Source organism: Rhamphochromis sp. 'chilingali' (genome assembly GCF_963969265.1).
Source record: "Rhamphochromis sp. 'chilingali' genome assembly, chromosome: 10".
Taxonomy (NCBI): Eukaryota; Metazoa; Chordata; class Actinopteri; order Cichliformes; family Cichlidae; genus Rhamphochromis; species Rhamphochromis sp. 'chilingali'.
This window is the reverse complement of record NC_137937.1, coordinates 21,931,573-21,947,869: the sequence shown is the minus strand read 5'-3', so window position 1 is coordinate 21,947,869 and position 16,297 is coordinate 21,931,573. Positions and strand designations below refer to the sequence as shown.

General features: G+C 41.4%; 1 protein-coding gene across 1 annotated transcript; it reads right to left on the bottom strand.

Annotated features, from left to right (window-relative positions):
* Positions 1-23: 23 nt before the first annotated feature.
* On the bottom strand, positions 24-14,824 carry LOC308403932 (proprotein convertase subtilisin/kexin type 5-like; the record flags this gene model as incomplete). Its single annotated transcript, XM_080893722.1, has 18 exons — positions 24-2,222; positions 2,976-3,186; positions 3,334-3,434; positions 3,913-4,130; positions 4,238-4,418; positions 4,512-4,745; positions 4,868-5,110; positions 5,435-5,649; positions 5,745-5,931; positions 6,159-6,242; positions 6,607-6,813; positions 7,356-7,501; positions 7,593-7,653; positions 10,689-10,757; positions 11,752-11,961; positions 13,789-13,925; positions 14,201-14,348; positions 14,758-14,824. The coding sequence occupies 18 exons, from the start codon at positions 14,822-14,824 to the stop codon at positions 1,816-1,818; spliced, it is 3,126 nt and encodes a 1,041-aa protein (XP_080749848.1). The 3' UTR covers positions 24-1,815.
* Between the last annotated feature and the right edge of the window lie 1,473 nt (positions 14,825-16,297).

The window sequence follows — 16,297 nt, the reverse complement described above, 5'->3', positions numbered from 1 at the left end:
TTTTTGCCACATTACATCTTTGGCTGATACAACCTGAATTTTGTTACTGAACTCGTATTAGCTTTTACAAATATGCACAGATATACATGTTAATTCAGATTAAATCGGTTCTGAAACATATTTTCAAGATTAAAAGGCTTAATAAAGTGGCTGGTGAGTGTGTGCAATCTTGACATCCTCCATTGTCGCCATTCTTTAACCACATGAACCCTGAACTGAATTTTATTTTAATCCAGCTTTATTATGAAACAACCATTCACAGCACATTTAACATAAAGAACAAAAAAAAAAAAATCCCAACTCTTTTCACTTCACATTCAGTGACTGAACAAGATTTGTTATCTCAGCGAGACCAAACAAGCTGCTACGTTAAAGTCACAATAAAGTCAAACTGTAAGAAAAATATTTTAAGAAAAAGTGTGGGAAGATCACTTGTGAATCTTTCTGCTCTGTTGTGTGGAGGTCTGAACACCTGCACAGACATGGTAGATTTTAATGTAGCCTAAACAAGGAAACAACAACTGTAAATCGTTCTGAAAAGATCCAAAGTGACCCTCACAGGGTCACAAATCACACTAGTCTAAGAATTCCTCTAACCTGATTCACACAGTAAAATGGTGATATTTCAGCACTAATTAAAGACTGCTTAAAATCCCATGTTGCCAAAGCAGAGAAGCATATTACATGTATGTGCTATTAAATATAGTATTGTGTGTGAAATGCAAAGATGTTTAGTTTTAGCTTTTGCTGACAAAGCTGAATCCTGCAAACATTAACATAATTTAATTATTGTTCTATTTCTATTTTCCAACTAAATTAACACTTGAAATTTAATATAGGTGACTTGTATTAAATAGTACTGACGAGACAACACTAACCTCCCCTAAAGAAATCCAGCTAAATTTGTCTTGAATCACATTTATAGTGACTTAAGAAGCAAGCCTAATTTAGATGACCCATGCAGGTTTGCAGAGTATCTTTATTATAGCAGAGCCAATTTATCAGCTATTATTAGCCATTTGCCGATAGCTCAGTGTCGGCATTTATAATGGTTGATAAATTAAAATTTAAAAAATGAAGAAGAGATGGGAGAAACACCAGTGTTAGTAGTTCAATGCATGGTTTGTACAGGGCACGCTGCAACTCCCCTGCTGGCAAAAGGCATTTTAAATTCAACAACAAGCTGATCCGAGCAGAGTCGGGTAGAGGGCAAAGTAGATTATTTTTAAACTGCGCATGTTATCTTAGATAGGGAAGTCTGTTTTTGTTTCATGTATCTGAAAGGAAAAAAAATATTGGCTGACATCTGATTTTTAAATCACCAAATAAAGGTGTCTGTCTTAAAAATCCTATACTGATCGGTTTCTAAATGTTTATTATATTTTTACATGTATGCAACAGGCCACTTCTCAGCATAAAAAGATAAATAACATTTTGTTTCACCACAACATTATTTCCCACTGTTTATCAAACTTGAAAGAACCAAATAATTTTCACCAAAATATTAAACGACTCTGTGTAGATATGAAAACAGGAAACAATGATGGTTCAAATTTTCAATATGTAGCAAAAAAATGTTGATTATACCCATAATTCCTTTCCCAGGCTTGTCTTTTATTATAATTACACATAGCTTTGCCCCACCAGCTAATTAACTGTTAGAAATTAAATATTTTCTAAAGGAATACAAATTGTTTTTTTTTAAAAAGGATTAAATTAACATGACTGATCGGTTTCTACTTTTACAAAAAAAGGCATTGCACAACAAAGTTGCAAAATAAACATCAAACGGAGAACCATCCCTGTCCGCTCTCTTCATCTATATGAGTAGCTCTCATCATCATACTCTAGTTCAATGTCATCTTGATCCAAGAGCCCATACTTGAACTTCTTATACACCGTTCCATCTTGTGTCATGTACACAATATCATCATCTTCCTCTTCTTCGTCATCGTCACCATCAATAATTCTGTCGTTGTACTCCCCAAATGAAGAGCTGGCAGGTTGTGGTGCAGTGTTTTCCTTGGTGCTCAGTTTCTGGTACCCTCCAGCTCTGGTTTTGGGTGTCGCGGCACGGGATTTAGACCGAGCATTGAAGATGAGAAAGAGCACTCCGCCCACAGAGAGGATGATGAGAACACAAACGAAGGCAAAGACTTTAGCTCCACTGCTCTGAGCTTCCCCCTGCAGCACCACAAAGTTGACATCCAAGATGCACTCGACTAAGAAAAAGGAGAGAGCAGACCATGAGGTTAAAGTGCACAAATCTATTTACCATCCACTGCAGAAATTTCCAGCAAAACAAGAAGATTTTCATCAGTAATTTTACACATTAATCATGTAGAAAACTGAGATGTGCAGTTGAAACTGCACTTCTTTATCTTATATTAACCTCCTAAGACCCGAATGCTTCCATGGCATGCATTTTTAATTTTTCTTTGATATTTGGGTTGATTGGGACCTGATGAATGTAAAAACAAAGAATTGGCAGATTTTTATTTTTTTTTTTACCTGATTTTTGTTTCTGACAAAAATGAGATGCACATATGAGGATATTTGTTTATAATTTTGATAGAACAGTGGCAGTATAATGTCCTCGTAAGTGGATATCAGGCCCTTGTAGAGCAAAAGTTAGTACTGTGGTCTAGACAACCCAAAATGTGATGTCCACATATGTGGACGCCAGGTCCTAGAAGGCTAAGATATCTCAGGGATTAAATGTGCACTTAAATGCCTTTACATTGACAGGGAGCGGAGTTCACTCATCCATGGGCTGTATGAGAATTAAATTATTTAAATAGGGCCAGATGTATTGCAGGATTCACACGCACTTAAACACAATTTTCCATGAACAAGTATGGCGAGAGTATGTGTTCAAAAAGCTAAGGGAGGGATTTTCACTGAAAAGATCACACATGCTGGTCATAGAGGTGTGTTTGCTGGAAGTCAGTGTCTCAGTGTGACTCCTCATTTACATTGTGATGACTTGCAGTTGCAGCACTCCCTGGGGATTTGTTGTTCTTTGTGGCGTATCTCATTTCCACAACAGGTCAAGCAGCGGCCATCATCAGAGAGGAGTTGGCCCGCGTGGCACATGGTGCATTTCCATATGCCGGGACCTCGGCAGCCCAAACAAGACGGGTGGCACGCTCTGCACTTGAGTTTCTCGCTCTCTGACTTTGAGTCCTGAAGAAGAAAACATAGACTGAATCCGCGGGTTCACACATTTGGTCAGCTCTGGCAATTTGCTGCGTATGATAGGTGTAAGATTAATGAGTGATTTGAACATAAACAAAAACACTTGCTAAATAAAAAAAACAAGAGATCTGTCACCTCTGATGCATCGTAGTAGCCTATTGAACACTTGGCGGTACACATGGTAGCCATCAACGTGTAGCCAAAATAACAGGACTTACAGGCTAAAGCGCTGTTGTCTGAGAGGAGAGAGGCGACAGATAAGAGCAGTTACAATAGGCCTTCATCTTTGCTACAGTTTAAGATTAGATTCAATGAGAAAATCCATTTATTCCATGTTCCAGAAAAATTGTTCTCCATTTAATTTAGTATAATTTTTTTTATCTCAGCTACCCCTCAGCCTCCTAATAGAGGCACATATGGTTTAAATTTTAAAATCATAGGTCACATCTTTTTCAAGTTCTTCTTTTCATAAGAGTTTCAGAAAACTTGACCTTTGATGTCATCAAGGTCATCAAGATTCTAACTTAAGATTTTTAGCAGATGTAGAATTTTCACCAATTTGAAAATCTTACGTGTAGTTCTTGACTTATCGAGTTCACAAAGTTCGGTGTCTACACGGCTCAATGGGGCTCAATTTCCCATCAGCCTTGAGGGGTAAAAATAAGCTACAATGCAGATAAGAATAAATAAATAGACATGACAGGCTTCCCTTACCGTTGCAGGTCTTGCAGGTAGGGTGACACTTGTGACAGCTCATGGAATGACTGACTTGGTAGTATCCTGGAGGGCAGCTCTGCAGGCACTGGCCCCACTGCTTCATGTAGACATAGCCCTTTCTGCAGCTCAGACAGTTTCCGCTACCACCACCCTGACACTGGCTACAGGACGGGTCACAGCGCTCACACACCATGGTGGCTGTGTTGCCAAAGTGACTGAGAAAGAGAAAGAGGATATCTGCTTACTTCATGGTATTTTTTTTATTAAAGGATGTGAGACTACTCCTGAGATTTGCGAGCACGGCTTTGTTTTTTTGCCTGACCCCTCTGAGCAGGTTTCGACGCAGGTCTCTCCCTGCTTGAAGAATCCAGGTTTACAGGTGACACACTCCACACTGTGGTGGCCAGTACACGTCTTACAGCTGAAGTGGCAGCGCCCACACAAGCGCTCATCCTGGTCCTTAACGTAGTAACCCTCAGGACACTGCGGCACGCATGTGTTGTCTGATTGACACAGGCACAGAGTCAGCATTTCAAAAGGAAAAGGACAAGCATACATTAAATAATATGAGCTACAGTACATCTTTTTTTTCTTACGTAGTAAGAAGTGTGGGCTGTTACAGCTTAAGCAGTGGTCTTTGCCTGGCCCATTACAACCATGGCAGTGTTTATGGCACTGTTGACACTTCCCATTCTGGTCCTTGTATGAGCTCGGGGAGCATTCACTGTACCACACACAATGTCCAGTGGCATCCTTTTGCCTGCCTTCAGCACAGGTGAGACAGGATGTAGGCTCAGAGCCTGAGCAGGTCAGACATGAACTGGGACAATCTGGGAAAATATGAAGCCATTAGACAGAGCCAACTAGAATCTGAGTATAAATGTCCTGTAACAACTCCACTGATTCATTTTCATTCTCATTGTGTGGTCATGTTAAGTTTCCACCTTCCTACCTTTGCATTCTTTGCTGGTCTCATCATAATACGTTTGGCTGGGACACTCAGAAAGACATTCTCCACTGTAACGTACATTTTTGTCACTTTGACATAGAGTGCAGTCATCTATGTCGGGTCCATCACACAAAGCACAGTCATCATGACAACGCACACACTCCTGCTGGCTCATACTTTCAAAGTAGCCATCAGGACAATCACCCACACACTGATCATCATGGAGAAAGTAGTAAGGTGCACAGTCTGGGAAGAAGAAGGAGATGGCAAAATCATTTTTTTGTGATTTCCAAAGTCTAAGTATTTATAATTAAAAGCAAAGGATTCAGCTCTTTGTTGTTATTTCATTTCCTCACTTCCTGACCCTCTGCAGCTATCGAATTTAGGTTTCAGGCCTGAATTATTAGCAGTCAAGGCAGCAGCGACAGAGCTCTCTGCATTTCCTGTCTATCCCTCTTCTGCACCCCTTCCTCATCTCCCTTATCTGTTCAGCTAGTATCGCCTTTCAAAACAGCTCTTTTCCACATCTTCCATTCCTCTCCACTTCACTGTTCCACCGATCATACTTACTCTTGCACAGGCCATACTGATTGCACTCAGTGCAGTGAGCTGGACAGTGATAGCATTCTGTATCATTGGCATAATAACCCTCAGGACACTGGAGCACGCAGGAGTTGTTGAGCAGCAAGTACGGCCTCTCACAGCTCAGACAGTGAAAGATACTTTCCACACAGGATCCACACCCTGTGCTACATGGCAGGCATTCGAGATCTTTAGGAATCCCTCTGAGAAGCAAGCCAGAGAGATAAGAACAAGATGTTACGGACGTTTTACATTTGTGTGAGTTCAGCAGGGAAAGAAGATGAAACTGAAGAAGCACCTCTGACACTCCACCACACACTTCCTGTTTTCCATATAAAGTCCACTGTGACACTGCTGGCACAAATTGGCAGTCTGGCACATGACACAGCCTTGTGAGCACTCCTCACACTGGCCAGACTCCACGTTGGCAAACATGCCAGACGGACAGTGAGCCACGCAAGTGTGTCGAGCAGTCAAAAAACGGTCTAAAAGAAAAAAAGAAAAACCACATCACTCATTTAAATTTAAATGATATTGTCAGTGATTAACATCTTTCGGCATTTGCTGTATTTGATATTGTTCCATAGGATATATGAAAAACATCATGGTTGATTTATCACCTGTTGATGGTAAAGCATGGGTTCTGATAGAAATCAAGCTAAAGTATTTTCTAGTTTCACAGGCAGGCTAACACAGCATACAGCCTGCTTACCTGGGGGGCAGGTGGTGCAGTTCTCCTTCCCTCCACCAAGGCAAGTCTTACAGGAGGGGTGGCACACCTCACGTTTGTACTGAGCTGTCAAAGAAAAGAAAATGGGAAGTGTTTTTTTTTTTAAAAAAGGAATGACATACAAGTGACAGAAAAAAATAAAAGGACTTTTAAATATGTAAATGCCCCCAAAAAATGAAGGCTCTGCTACTGAGTACAATAGAAACATGACTTTCAGTTTCTCCAGCTTCATTTAAGTTTGATGTTTTAGTATAAGAACACTACAGAAGTAAACTCAGAATTTAGTACAATTAAACAAATATGGTGCTGTGAAACTCCTAATTTTACACAGAACATGTAAAACAATACGAGTCTATCACCAATCCACAGGATGCTAGATGGATCGTGCTGATGGCAGTTAGAACTGAGGTCAAATGATCATTTACTGTACTTTTTTTGAAGTGTTTCTCAAGGGAAGAGGCACGCTGGCTTCTCTCTAAACACTCTCCGTTCCTCAGCATAAACCCATCCTCGCAGGAGTCACAGTCATTGTACCGTGGCCCTCGGCAGCTACGACAGCTGCGGTGACAAGGCTCGCACTGCCGGCTTTTTTCATTCACAAAGGAACCTTCTTCACAACGATCCACGCACTCGCCATCTAAACACACAAAGAAAATGTGTAATGCATATAATGAAAAATGTCACATGTGCAGATCCGTCTAAGTTTTTGATGCTTTTGGTATTTCATTGTTGGGGTTTTTTGCCTGGTATTTGGTACATAAATAAAACTGAAGTAAAAAAAAAATTTGAATTGGATTTTTTCCTGTGCATTCGTGTGAGTTTTCCTTGTAAATCTTGACTGCTTTGTCATGCTGGCTTGTCAGGAGACAAATGTTTAGTGCCTGCTTTCCTTGTCGGTGCATGAAAATCTCAGTCGAACTTAAAAATTAAAAATTATAACTCTGTGCCATTAAGAATTAAGGCAGTTCTGAAAGAAAAAGGAGGATCCAACCACTACTAGCATGCTATATCTAATAAGGTGGCCAGTGAGTGTATATTCTTAAAACACAAACATAAAGCATCATTTCTGGTTTTCAGTTCCTCACTTTGTCTACCAAATGTAGTTACATATTTTTCCATCGGCAGTTTATTATCTGATATTTTTGCTACACACCAAATAAGAAATGTTTCAAGTGTTACCGGAGACATAAAATCCATCTTCACACCAGTAGCACTGGGACTGGTCACAGATTACACATTGCTTATCTTCACACGGAGCGCACGCCATGGCATCTTCCACACTGTAGGTCCGATAAGGACATGACCGATGGCACTCGCCTCCTAATCTGGCAGACAAAAAGAGTCATTATAAGATGAGCACACACTGTGTGACCGTGGAGGAGGAGCTTAATGACTTACTCAACTGAGGAGACTTACTGGTAGTAACCTTCTTCACATTTAAGGCAAACAGTTTCCTGCTCCTGATCTCCCAAATCATCTGTGGCGAAAAGCAGAGATTGAACCACACAAGAAAAAAGGGTAAAAAAAAAAAAACTGCCTTAGTATGCATTTCTGAAATTCTTGTTTAAATCAAAATTTAAATATGATGATTTTTGAACAAGTGAGGTGAGGAACCAGTGAAGCAGGTAGTAACTGTTCGAATGCAGTTTCTTTAGACAGCAGCAGGAGGCACTCTGACAACACATATCAAATGTGTTCAGCTCAGCACAGAAATGAATGGCATGCTCAGATCGATCATAAGCCGAGTGTGATCAATTTTAAAGTAAGAAAGAGACCTAATCCACAAAGCAAATGTAAAAGCCAGCGAGTCTCCGTGCTCACTTTGGTTCCAATCTTTAAGATCAGTGCATTTCTCTCATCCCCAATTATTGCAAGTGTGTGATTTTCTGTTTGTCGAGCTTGCACTGCAGGTGTACTGCTGCTTAAAACACACACACACAAAATGCATAATGTGAGTGACGGGTTATGAATTTTTTTCCCTGTTTTCGTTAGACCAGGAAACATATGGAGGGGATATTAATAAGTAATTCAGGTGAGCGTGTGACTGTTTTTCTACACGCAGCAAAGGAAGAAACTTGTTTTCTTGCAAACTAATTAATTTGTGCTGCCACTCAAAACCATCCAACTGGTAAGTGGGAAAGAGTCACGCTGTCATCCCTTAGTCCAACAATGTCAAAACATCTCGAAGGACAGAGAGAGCATGGGGGTGGGCTTTTAAAACCCTGCATCTGCAGACTTTCCCTTGGGACCTTCATCCTCTCCAGAAAAAGCCTCTGCCGACCCCCTCTACACCCCCTTTCCTCTCCCTGCTTCTCTCCAGCACCCGCAACTTAGCACTGCACTGGTTTGCACTTCAATGCAGTCGACAAGCCACTACCTGTGAAAGCAATTACTCATACAGAGAGAGACTGAGAGAAAGGAAAGGTGGGAGGGACGGAGGTATATAGAAGAGGAGACAGCGAGCGAGGAGCCGGAAATCATGCCTCCAGGCTGTGTCTGTGTGTGAGAGAGAGAGAATAGCGCTCGCATAAATATTAACTGTGCACGTCAGGGGAGGGGGGATTTCAACAGAATTTAAAACCTGTACGCACATCCTGAACTATTCACTTGTGGAATGTGGACGCGCTCACACATATTACGCAAGCAACAATCACGCTTTAAAGCAAAAGATTAGGTCAAAGTTATACATGCTCAGGAGGGGAAATGGCTGAACTCGATTTTAACGTCAACAAACACAAATCATCAATTCAGCAAGAGAAACTGAGAAAGTGTGTTTATGAAAAACTCCTTGATATTCCTGATACAAAGAGACAAGCATAGAAATGAGATGCAGTGCATTAAAAGGGCTGAACTCTGGGGGTGAAACCGAGCTTTGGCATGCAAACAGCCTCTGAGCAAGAGGTTTAACTCTTTATTACTCCTTTTTGTAATGGACGGGAAGAGGTCAACGGTAGCTGCGATTCCTGAAAAATTAGTAAACAAATGGAAATCCATTAACTATTTAAGCCATCCTCACTTGTATCAAATGGAGTGTGGCACGAACAGCCATGTAGAGATGTTATGAGAAATGAAAATAAGGATGGGACCCAGACAGACAGAAAGGCCTTTTTTTATTTAATTGTGGAAAAATACTGCAGTACACGCCCTATGTGATAAAATAAGCAAGATGAAGGTCTCGAGTCCCAGGTAAAGGACAAAATACGGCGATTTCATCAGATCACACCCAGGTACACAAGAAGCACGCATCAGTGCCATTACCCAGAACCAAAAGCTTGACTAATCCAATTGTAAAATATTTTCAAACCTCTCGCTACTGATTACAAATCGTAGTAACCTAAGAGGATTACAGGACATAAAGCTGATGACGAGTCAAAAAAGACGCGTTGAATTTATAAGATGGTGAAGCTAGGACTGAGAAACAGCTGCTGCACCTTATCACACACTGTCAGGCTTGAATTCATTGACTGATCTCATCCGATGTTACAAACCTCGAGCCTACAGTTTCTTAATCTCTCAGGCAAATGAAAACAAAATCCAATGCCAAGCGGTTAGGAATTTGGTTTCTTATAAAACACAATAGTGCATGATTTAATCCCCTCGTATATCTATTCATAATTATGATTTAAGGCTTAATATCATACACCCAAACCTGACAGCCAAAAGTCCTCCACAAGCAGGATTCAGATTAAGCTGCATTCCCCACGCTGACACACAGAGGATGACCTCTGGCACGAGTATGAGCACACACACGTCAGATGTCAGTGACACAAAACGACACGGTTTCGTCTTTACTCTGGCCTGTGGCATCACATCACACAGCCAATCATCTCAAATCTCTAATGTGCTGACTGACTTGTTTGGCTTGCAGAATTGCGATTGCTACGACTGGGTGGGTGGCAAGAGCGAAACTGAAGAAACGTATTCCACCCAGAGTGCATAATGACATAATAACAGTGAGCCTCCACCTCAGACTAGTTCAGCTCCACAATAACAATTTTCCACGGTATGTTGATAATTACCCCTCAGCCCTTTTGTCTTAACGTGACTTGTACCGATAGTGCTCCACAAATCTCATCCACACTAAGTCTATATGGTTTTCCCAGTGAAGGGAAAGTGCTCAGAGATTTAAGAGCGCCTGACTTTTTCATAAATTGACTCAGTTGTTGGGGGCTCCTCTAAGTGAATTGATGTACCTGCAGTAATGGAGAGCCTACAGCAGAGCGTGAGGTGCAACTAAAATCAATGGCAACGTCATTAAATGCAGCGGCGATGCCTCACAACTATCCTTTCAAACACGTTTAGAGAGCATCCCTCTTTAGTAGGTGTCATGTTTGCGCTTTCACAAATGTATCTCACCGATGAGCAGGGTGGCTCATGATTATTAATTCATGATTTTGTGCAGCGCCCGTGACTGCCTCTGCCTCTTATTTTCTAGGGCCTGGTTTTGTTTATGCAGGTCGGTTGATGGAGAAGGTTGGATCAGCCAGACGATGGAAAGAAAAAAATGCTTACTGCGTTTACACTGTGCGCAGCCGTCATCACAAAGAAGACACTTTTCATCCTCTGCATCCGAGGCCTCACCTGATGAACACAAGTGGACACAAATGAATAAGATTATATATAAGGACAAAAAGGCAGAGATGTCACATACAGCACAGCTAACGAACCCGGCAAGGTCCTCATCCTGTCTGTGCAGGTCTGCCTTCCACATAAGATCAGCATCTCGCCTTATTCATAAACTTTATCTCCTCACTTACACACTGCCATCATTCCTCCGTCTCAGATTCACTGTTGTGAAATTTTAAGTACCTAACTCCACCACTCCTCCTTATCTCAAACGCAGTATCTCAAAAAATATAACATCTCACTCAAAAATTTCAGCTCTTGCTCAATACTCGATTTGCTGGCATCCGCATTTGATCTCCCACGATGAGATAAAGTGCAGCAGGTTCGTCCTTCTCAATCTTTTCAACTTTAAGAAAACATTTGGCAAGTGTTTATTGGGCTGAACAGATCGGGAACAGAAAGTAGATGTAAGAACACATCAGCTCTGTGCCGGCCAACAGATGAACGAAGTTAAGACAAGTCTGACTTTATTACTCTACTAGGGGATCAGTTTTTATAGAGCCAAAAATAGCTGCTTCACTGAATAAACTTTCAATACCATCTATTATACTGTCATTACTATACTTGAGTCGGGACCAACATTTGTTCTAATTTATATTTGGCAGTGCAGCTTTGTTCCAGAGACTAAGGCTCATTTATGAACAGAGAAGGCTTCAATTACAACAGATATGAGACAGATTCAGTCAAACACAGCATGAAAAGGAGGAGGGGGGTTGCAAAGCTGCTTGCAAATGTAAAATCCTCGCTTTAAAAACCTGCTCAGCTGAGTTGTAGCTTGTTGAAGTTGTCTTTTGGAGACCATTTTCCTTTTTATGTATTCTTTAAAATACAGCTACACGTGTTCTCACAGACTAGTATATATTGTTTTATTACAAATTATATTATTAATGCACTTTTTCTTTATAGAAGGTGACCTACTACCTGCACATTCTGTACTGGCGTATCTCACCTGTGCTGCAATGCAGTGGGATGCAGTGGCCATTTCTGAGCTTGTGTCCTGGGCTGCATTGGAGGCAGCGATCTGTTTCAGTGCAGATGATGCAGTATGCCGGACACACGTCACACCGTCTCCCTTCTGAGCCTTCAAACTGGAACAACCCCTCTGGGCAGACATCCAGGCACTGACCCTGAAAGAGGTACCTGGCCACGCCAAACATATCTGAGGAAGAGCAAAAACAGCAAAAGTTTTAGGAAAAGAAATCTGAAGAAGAAGGAGTGCTGAAAACAGCTTTGAGGACATACTCAGACACAGAGTCATACACAGGTTAGGACAAAGCAGTTTTACTGCAGGCGTTTAAAGGAAGGGTACATGGATGTTTTGGTATACCGCAAGGACATTTGGCACAGCCAGTCACACGTGGGAGCTTCTCCTGTAAAATGTATGGAAGCCAGGAAAATGATAAAATAACCCAAATTCATAGGCAGCCCAATTATTTATTCACACAGGTTTAGAGACCAGTCAACAACCCCTTTGCAAATTACTTTTTTTTGTCGGCATAAATATTTATGTAAACAATAATAATAAGCTTTTTACAACATTTAACACATTTTGTTTGATCCTTAAAAAGTGTTTTAAACCTGCTGGACATTCAAATGAAACAATTTAGTGGCTTTAAATCAGGGCACGTGCTTTTCAAAGTCAAATATTTTTGAAACTGTAAATGCAATGATATTTAAATGTCAACATTAACCCAGTTTTTCACAGTTGGTCAGCTAAACACCCTCAGCCTGCCAGTCTGTATTTGCTTTCACTGTAATTACATTTTTTTTTTTTAAAATCTGTGTCTGGCCGTAATTTCATACATGTCCGGGCTTGTCCGCGTGCGTGTCAACATTTTTAAACTGACACTTTAGTATTTTGCTTGTTTCATCCATCTGTATCTTCGCTACTCGTAGTAGTGACGAGCGGGGGCGTCGAACATGACTTTCAAAGACCTGTCCTCTCAGTACGGAGCTGTACGCATGTGAGTGTGACTGGCCAAGATAACAGAGGTTGTTTTGAGAGAGGAATGACAAGGGCAGAGGCAGATAGAGGGTCTGTTCAAACTATTATTGTTATGTCTCACTGAGCCTCAGACAGACCGGCAATTAAATGGAACCACATTTGCAAACAGTCTGACAAGCTTGCCGGCTAATTGAGAGTGTATGCACATGTGAAGGTGACAGAGAGTGTGTGTGTGTGTGTGTGTGTGTGTGTGTGTGTGTGTGTGTGAGAGAGTGTGAGAAAGAGAGAAAGAAAAATCTGGTGTTAATCTTCTTTTGGCTGTCTGGTATCTCAAAGTGAGTGTGTGAGTGGGGGCTAGGTGTGTGAGTAACACAATCTCCCCAGTGTAAATACATTCATTCAAACAGCCATAATACCTCCTGAAATAGTGTGATAAACACAGTTATTACTACCATCCTCCGGTTGATATTTCTTCAGCTGTGGTTGCCTAATGACGTCCGGATTTTATAACTGCTGTTATGAGGGGAGGAAAAAGGCTTTTTGATAGACTGATTGGCTGCACAAGATCAGAAAACATGCAGTTTTAGAGGAAGTAAAAGTAGTCATTAAATACAGACCTTTCTTTTTTTTTGACTGATCTGAAAAGCTGACCAAAGTGCAGTGACCTCTAAAGTATGCAAATGACTAATATATGTTTTATCCACATCTATCAGCAGACCTTGAGTGACCTGCTGCATTAATTAGGTTCACTTTTGGAGGATTTATTGATGGAATCTGGCACAAATGAGTCTTTGTGTGAACCAAAGAATACTATGAAGAAGCCCGCTTGGATGGATGGATGGGCCTGATGGATAGATTTGCAGCTAAACCTTTGCAAAAACCTGCATCAGTTCAAAGAGTGCAGCTTTTATGTGGCAGCGAAGAAATAAAGGACGTTTTTATCTGCACTAACTGGTGCTGCATTTCCCTGAAAGCTAACTCAATGCACTTGTGATTGATGTTTATAATTTCTAGGGGCATTGATGTATATTTTAAATATACCTGTGTCACAGGTGGTGCAGCTATGAGCTCCCTCATCAGTACACTCCTGACAGGTGTGGTGACAAAGGCGGCATTGTCTTCCCGCGGCATAACGGCCCTTCTGACAGCGGGTGTCACAGCGTCCTTCATCAAAGAACCTGCAGGTGGAACAAAATTAGGCCCAGCTACTGTATATAATATCCATATTTATAGTGTAACAAGTTGCTGCACTTGCATGACAAGTTGACAAGTTTAAGATGAAGATTTCACAAATTAAAACAGGTTAATCCAAACCAACTGCAACTTTTTTTTTTAGGTTCGTGTAATTATTTTAGCTCCTTCCTTTGGTGGGTTGGCTCAATTGTCTTCTTTTTAGTCAATTGTCAATCTTTTCAGTATACACTACAGATGTTTGTGTGTCAGTGGCTGTCACCGTGTTGCAGGGCAGCTGGTGCAGTCATCTCTCTCTGGACCTTTGCACCGCAGACAGGAAGGATCACACGGGTGGCACTTGTTGTGTTTACTCAAGTACTCTCCTGCCGATAGAGAGCCACAGAAAACAGCATCACCGCACGTTCGGCCTCACTTATCTGCCTCTATTTGACTCACTTCATACTTACCGTGCTTACTTGTCGTATCACTTGAGCGATTTGATTTGATGCTTTGATGTATCCTAGTTGCACCAAATTAACAGCCAATTGCTTTTGTTTTCATTTCATTAAATTTTTCTCTGACTTCTCCTGCACAGAAACAGCTGTATATCTGCTTTTCTTTATCTTGCAAATATATTTCACACATCTTTTTTTGCTAAAAAAAAAAAAAAAACTAAGGTGAAATGATCTGGTCATTTCTCATCTATTTAAAGAGAAGCTGTTGTCTTATGGGAAAGGACAACAGTGGTGCAGTAGTTAGCACTTTCACCTCATAAAGACTCTTGGTTTGAACCTCCCTGAGGCCTTTCTGTGTGGAGCTTGCGTGATCTCCCAGTACACGCGTGGGTTTTCTCTGGGCGCTCCAGTTTCTTTCCACAGTCCAAAGACTTGCATGTTAGGTTCATTCGCGATTGTAAATTGGCTGTCGTGTGGATGTGAGCGCTTCAGTGCGTTGAATAAGGCGCTGCCTGAATGTGGATTGTATTGTAAAGCCTCGTGTGTGCTCAGGATGAGTAGAGAAAGAGCAATATAAATGCCACTCAGCTTCCATTTCAGTCGTGACTACAAATTTTAAGCACTTCTAGTTCGCTGCACAGCGTTTCTGCACGAGTTCCCCACTTTGTGTGTTGACTTTGCACGTTTCCTCGCTCACATTTGGGTTTGTTCATTATCCAAAAGAATCACAGTTTAAGTCAGCAGTCGTACCCAGTGTAGCGTTTATCTAATTAAAGTCGTCTCTGAGGGGAAACAACGACTTTTCACGCCATGAACAGGAAGAGCCAAGATAATATACAAAGTCTTAAAGGAAGACATCATCTCTAATCACCAGCATCTGTAGCCAGGTAACGACAATATTTACAACCTCTTGCCATAGAAGTGAGCTTGCTTATTAGAGTGGAAATGCGACAGAGGCATCTGCTATATCATAAGGAAACATCCTTCCCGCAGCCCATTAACCACATCTTCCACTGATGAACGTGTTGAAAATGTGCGTAGGTTCTTGAAGGCCGGAAAGTTTTTCTTACAAAACAGATTACTGACTGGAAATTCAGCTTCAGGCGCCAGAAACCTCAACACCTGGCAAAGCAATCGTTGAGTCACTGGATCCCACTCCAGGTAGTTCTTATTGTAAATGTAAAATTAATAAGTGGTGCTTTTCTTTCTCAGGAATGAAGACCTAAACTTTGCTCACAGATGAAATGTTTGTAAGCGTTTGTGCCCAAGATTAAGAGGAGAACAAAACTTTACAAAAATAAAATCAACCTTGAAAACAATATTGTCTCCTCTTCTACTTTTGTATTACACAAAGGTGACAGACACTGGTTCAGGCGTAAAGATGGATGCTGTGTGTTTGTGTGCGAGCAGCCTTCAAGGCATCGGTGGGGTTTGTCTGTGCTCTCTGGCTTTCTGTGAAAAGCTCAATTGTTCCTTTCAAAACAAAAGAGCCTCTTTGTGTACAAACACAACAGGCGGTGGCTTCCCATTCAGTAGAGCTCTGCTGAAACGATTCAAGCAGCCCCCGAATACACGCCGTCACTCTTACTCACACACACAAATTGTCTCCCTGTCTTTATGTTTGTCTCCCCCTCACTCACAAACAAACAGAGCCAAGTTCTCAAGGGACAGAAAGCTGCACAACTCCACTCAGCAAAAGCAAACTTTGGACTCCCACTGCCAGACAGGAGAAAAATGGAGCGGAGAAGAAAGGGAGCCTGTCACTCAGGGGAGTAAAACTTTTCCTCTGTTCTGGACTCGGCTGACCTTGTGAGGACAGTGACACTCTACTTTGTAAAGAGAGACAGAGAGCGGGCGCTCTGTTGGCAGGTGTCACACTGACGTCTAACACACCTGATCATGAATCCCGATTCCTTTCCCCT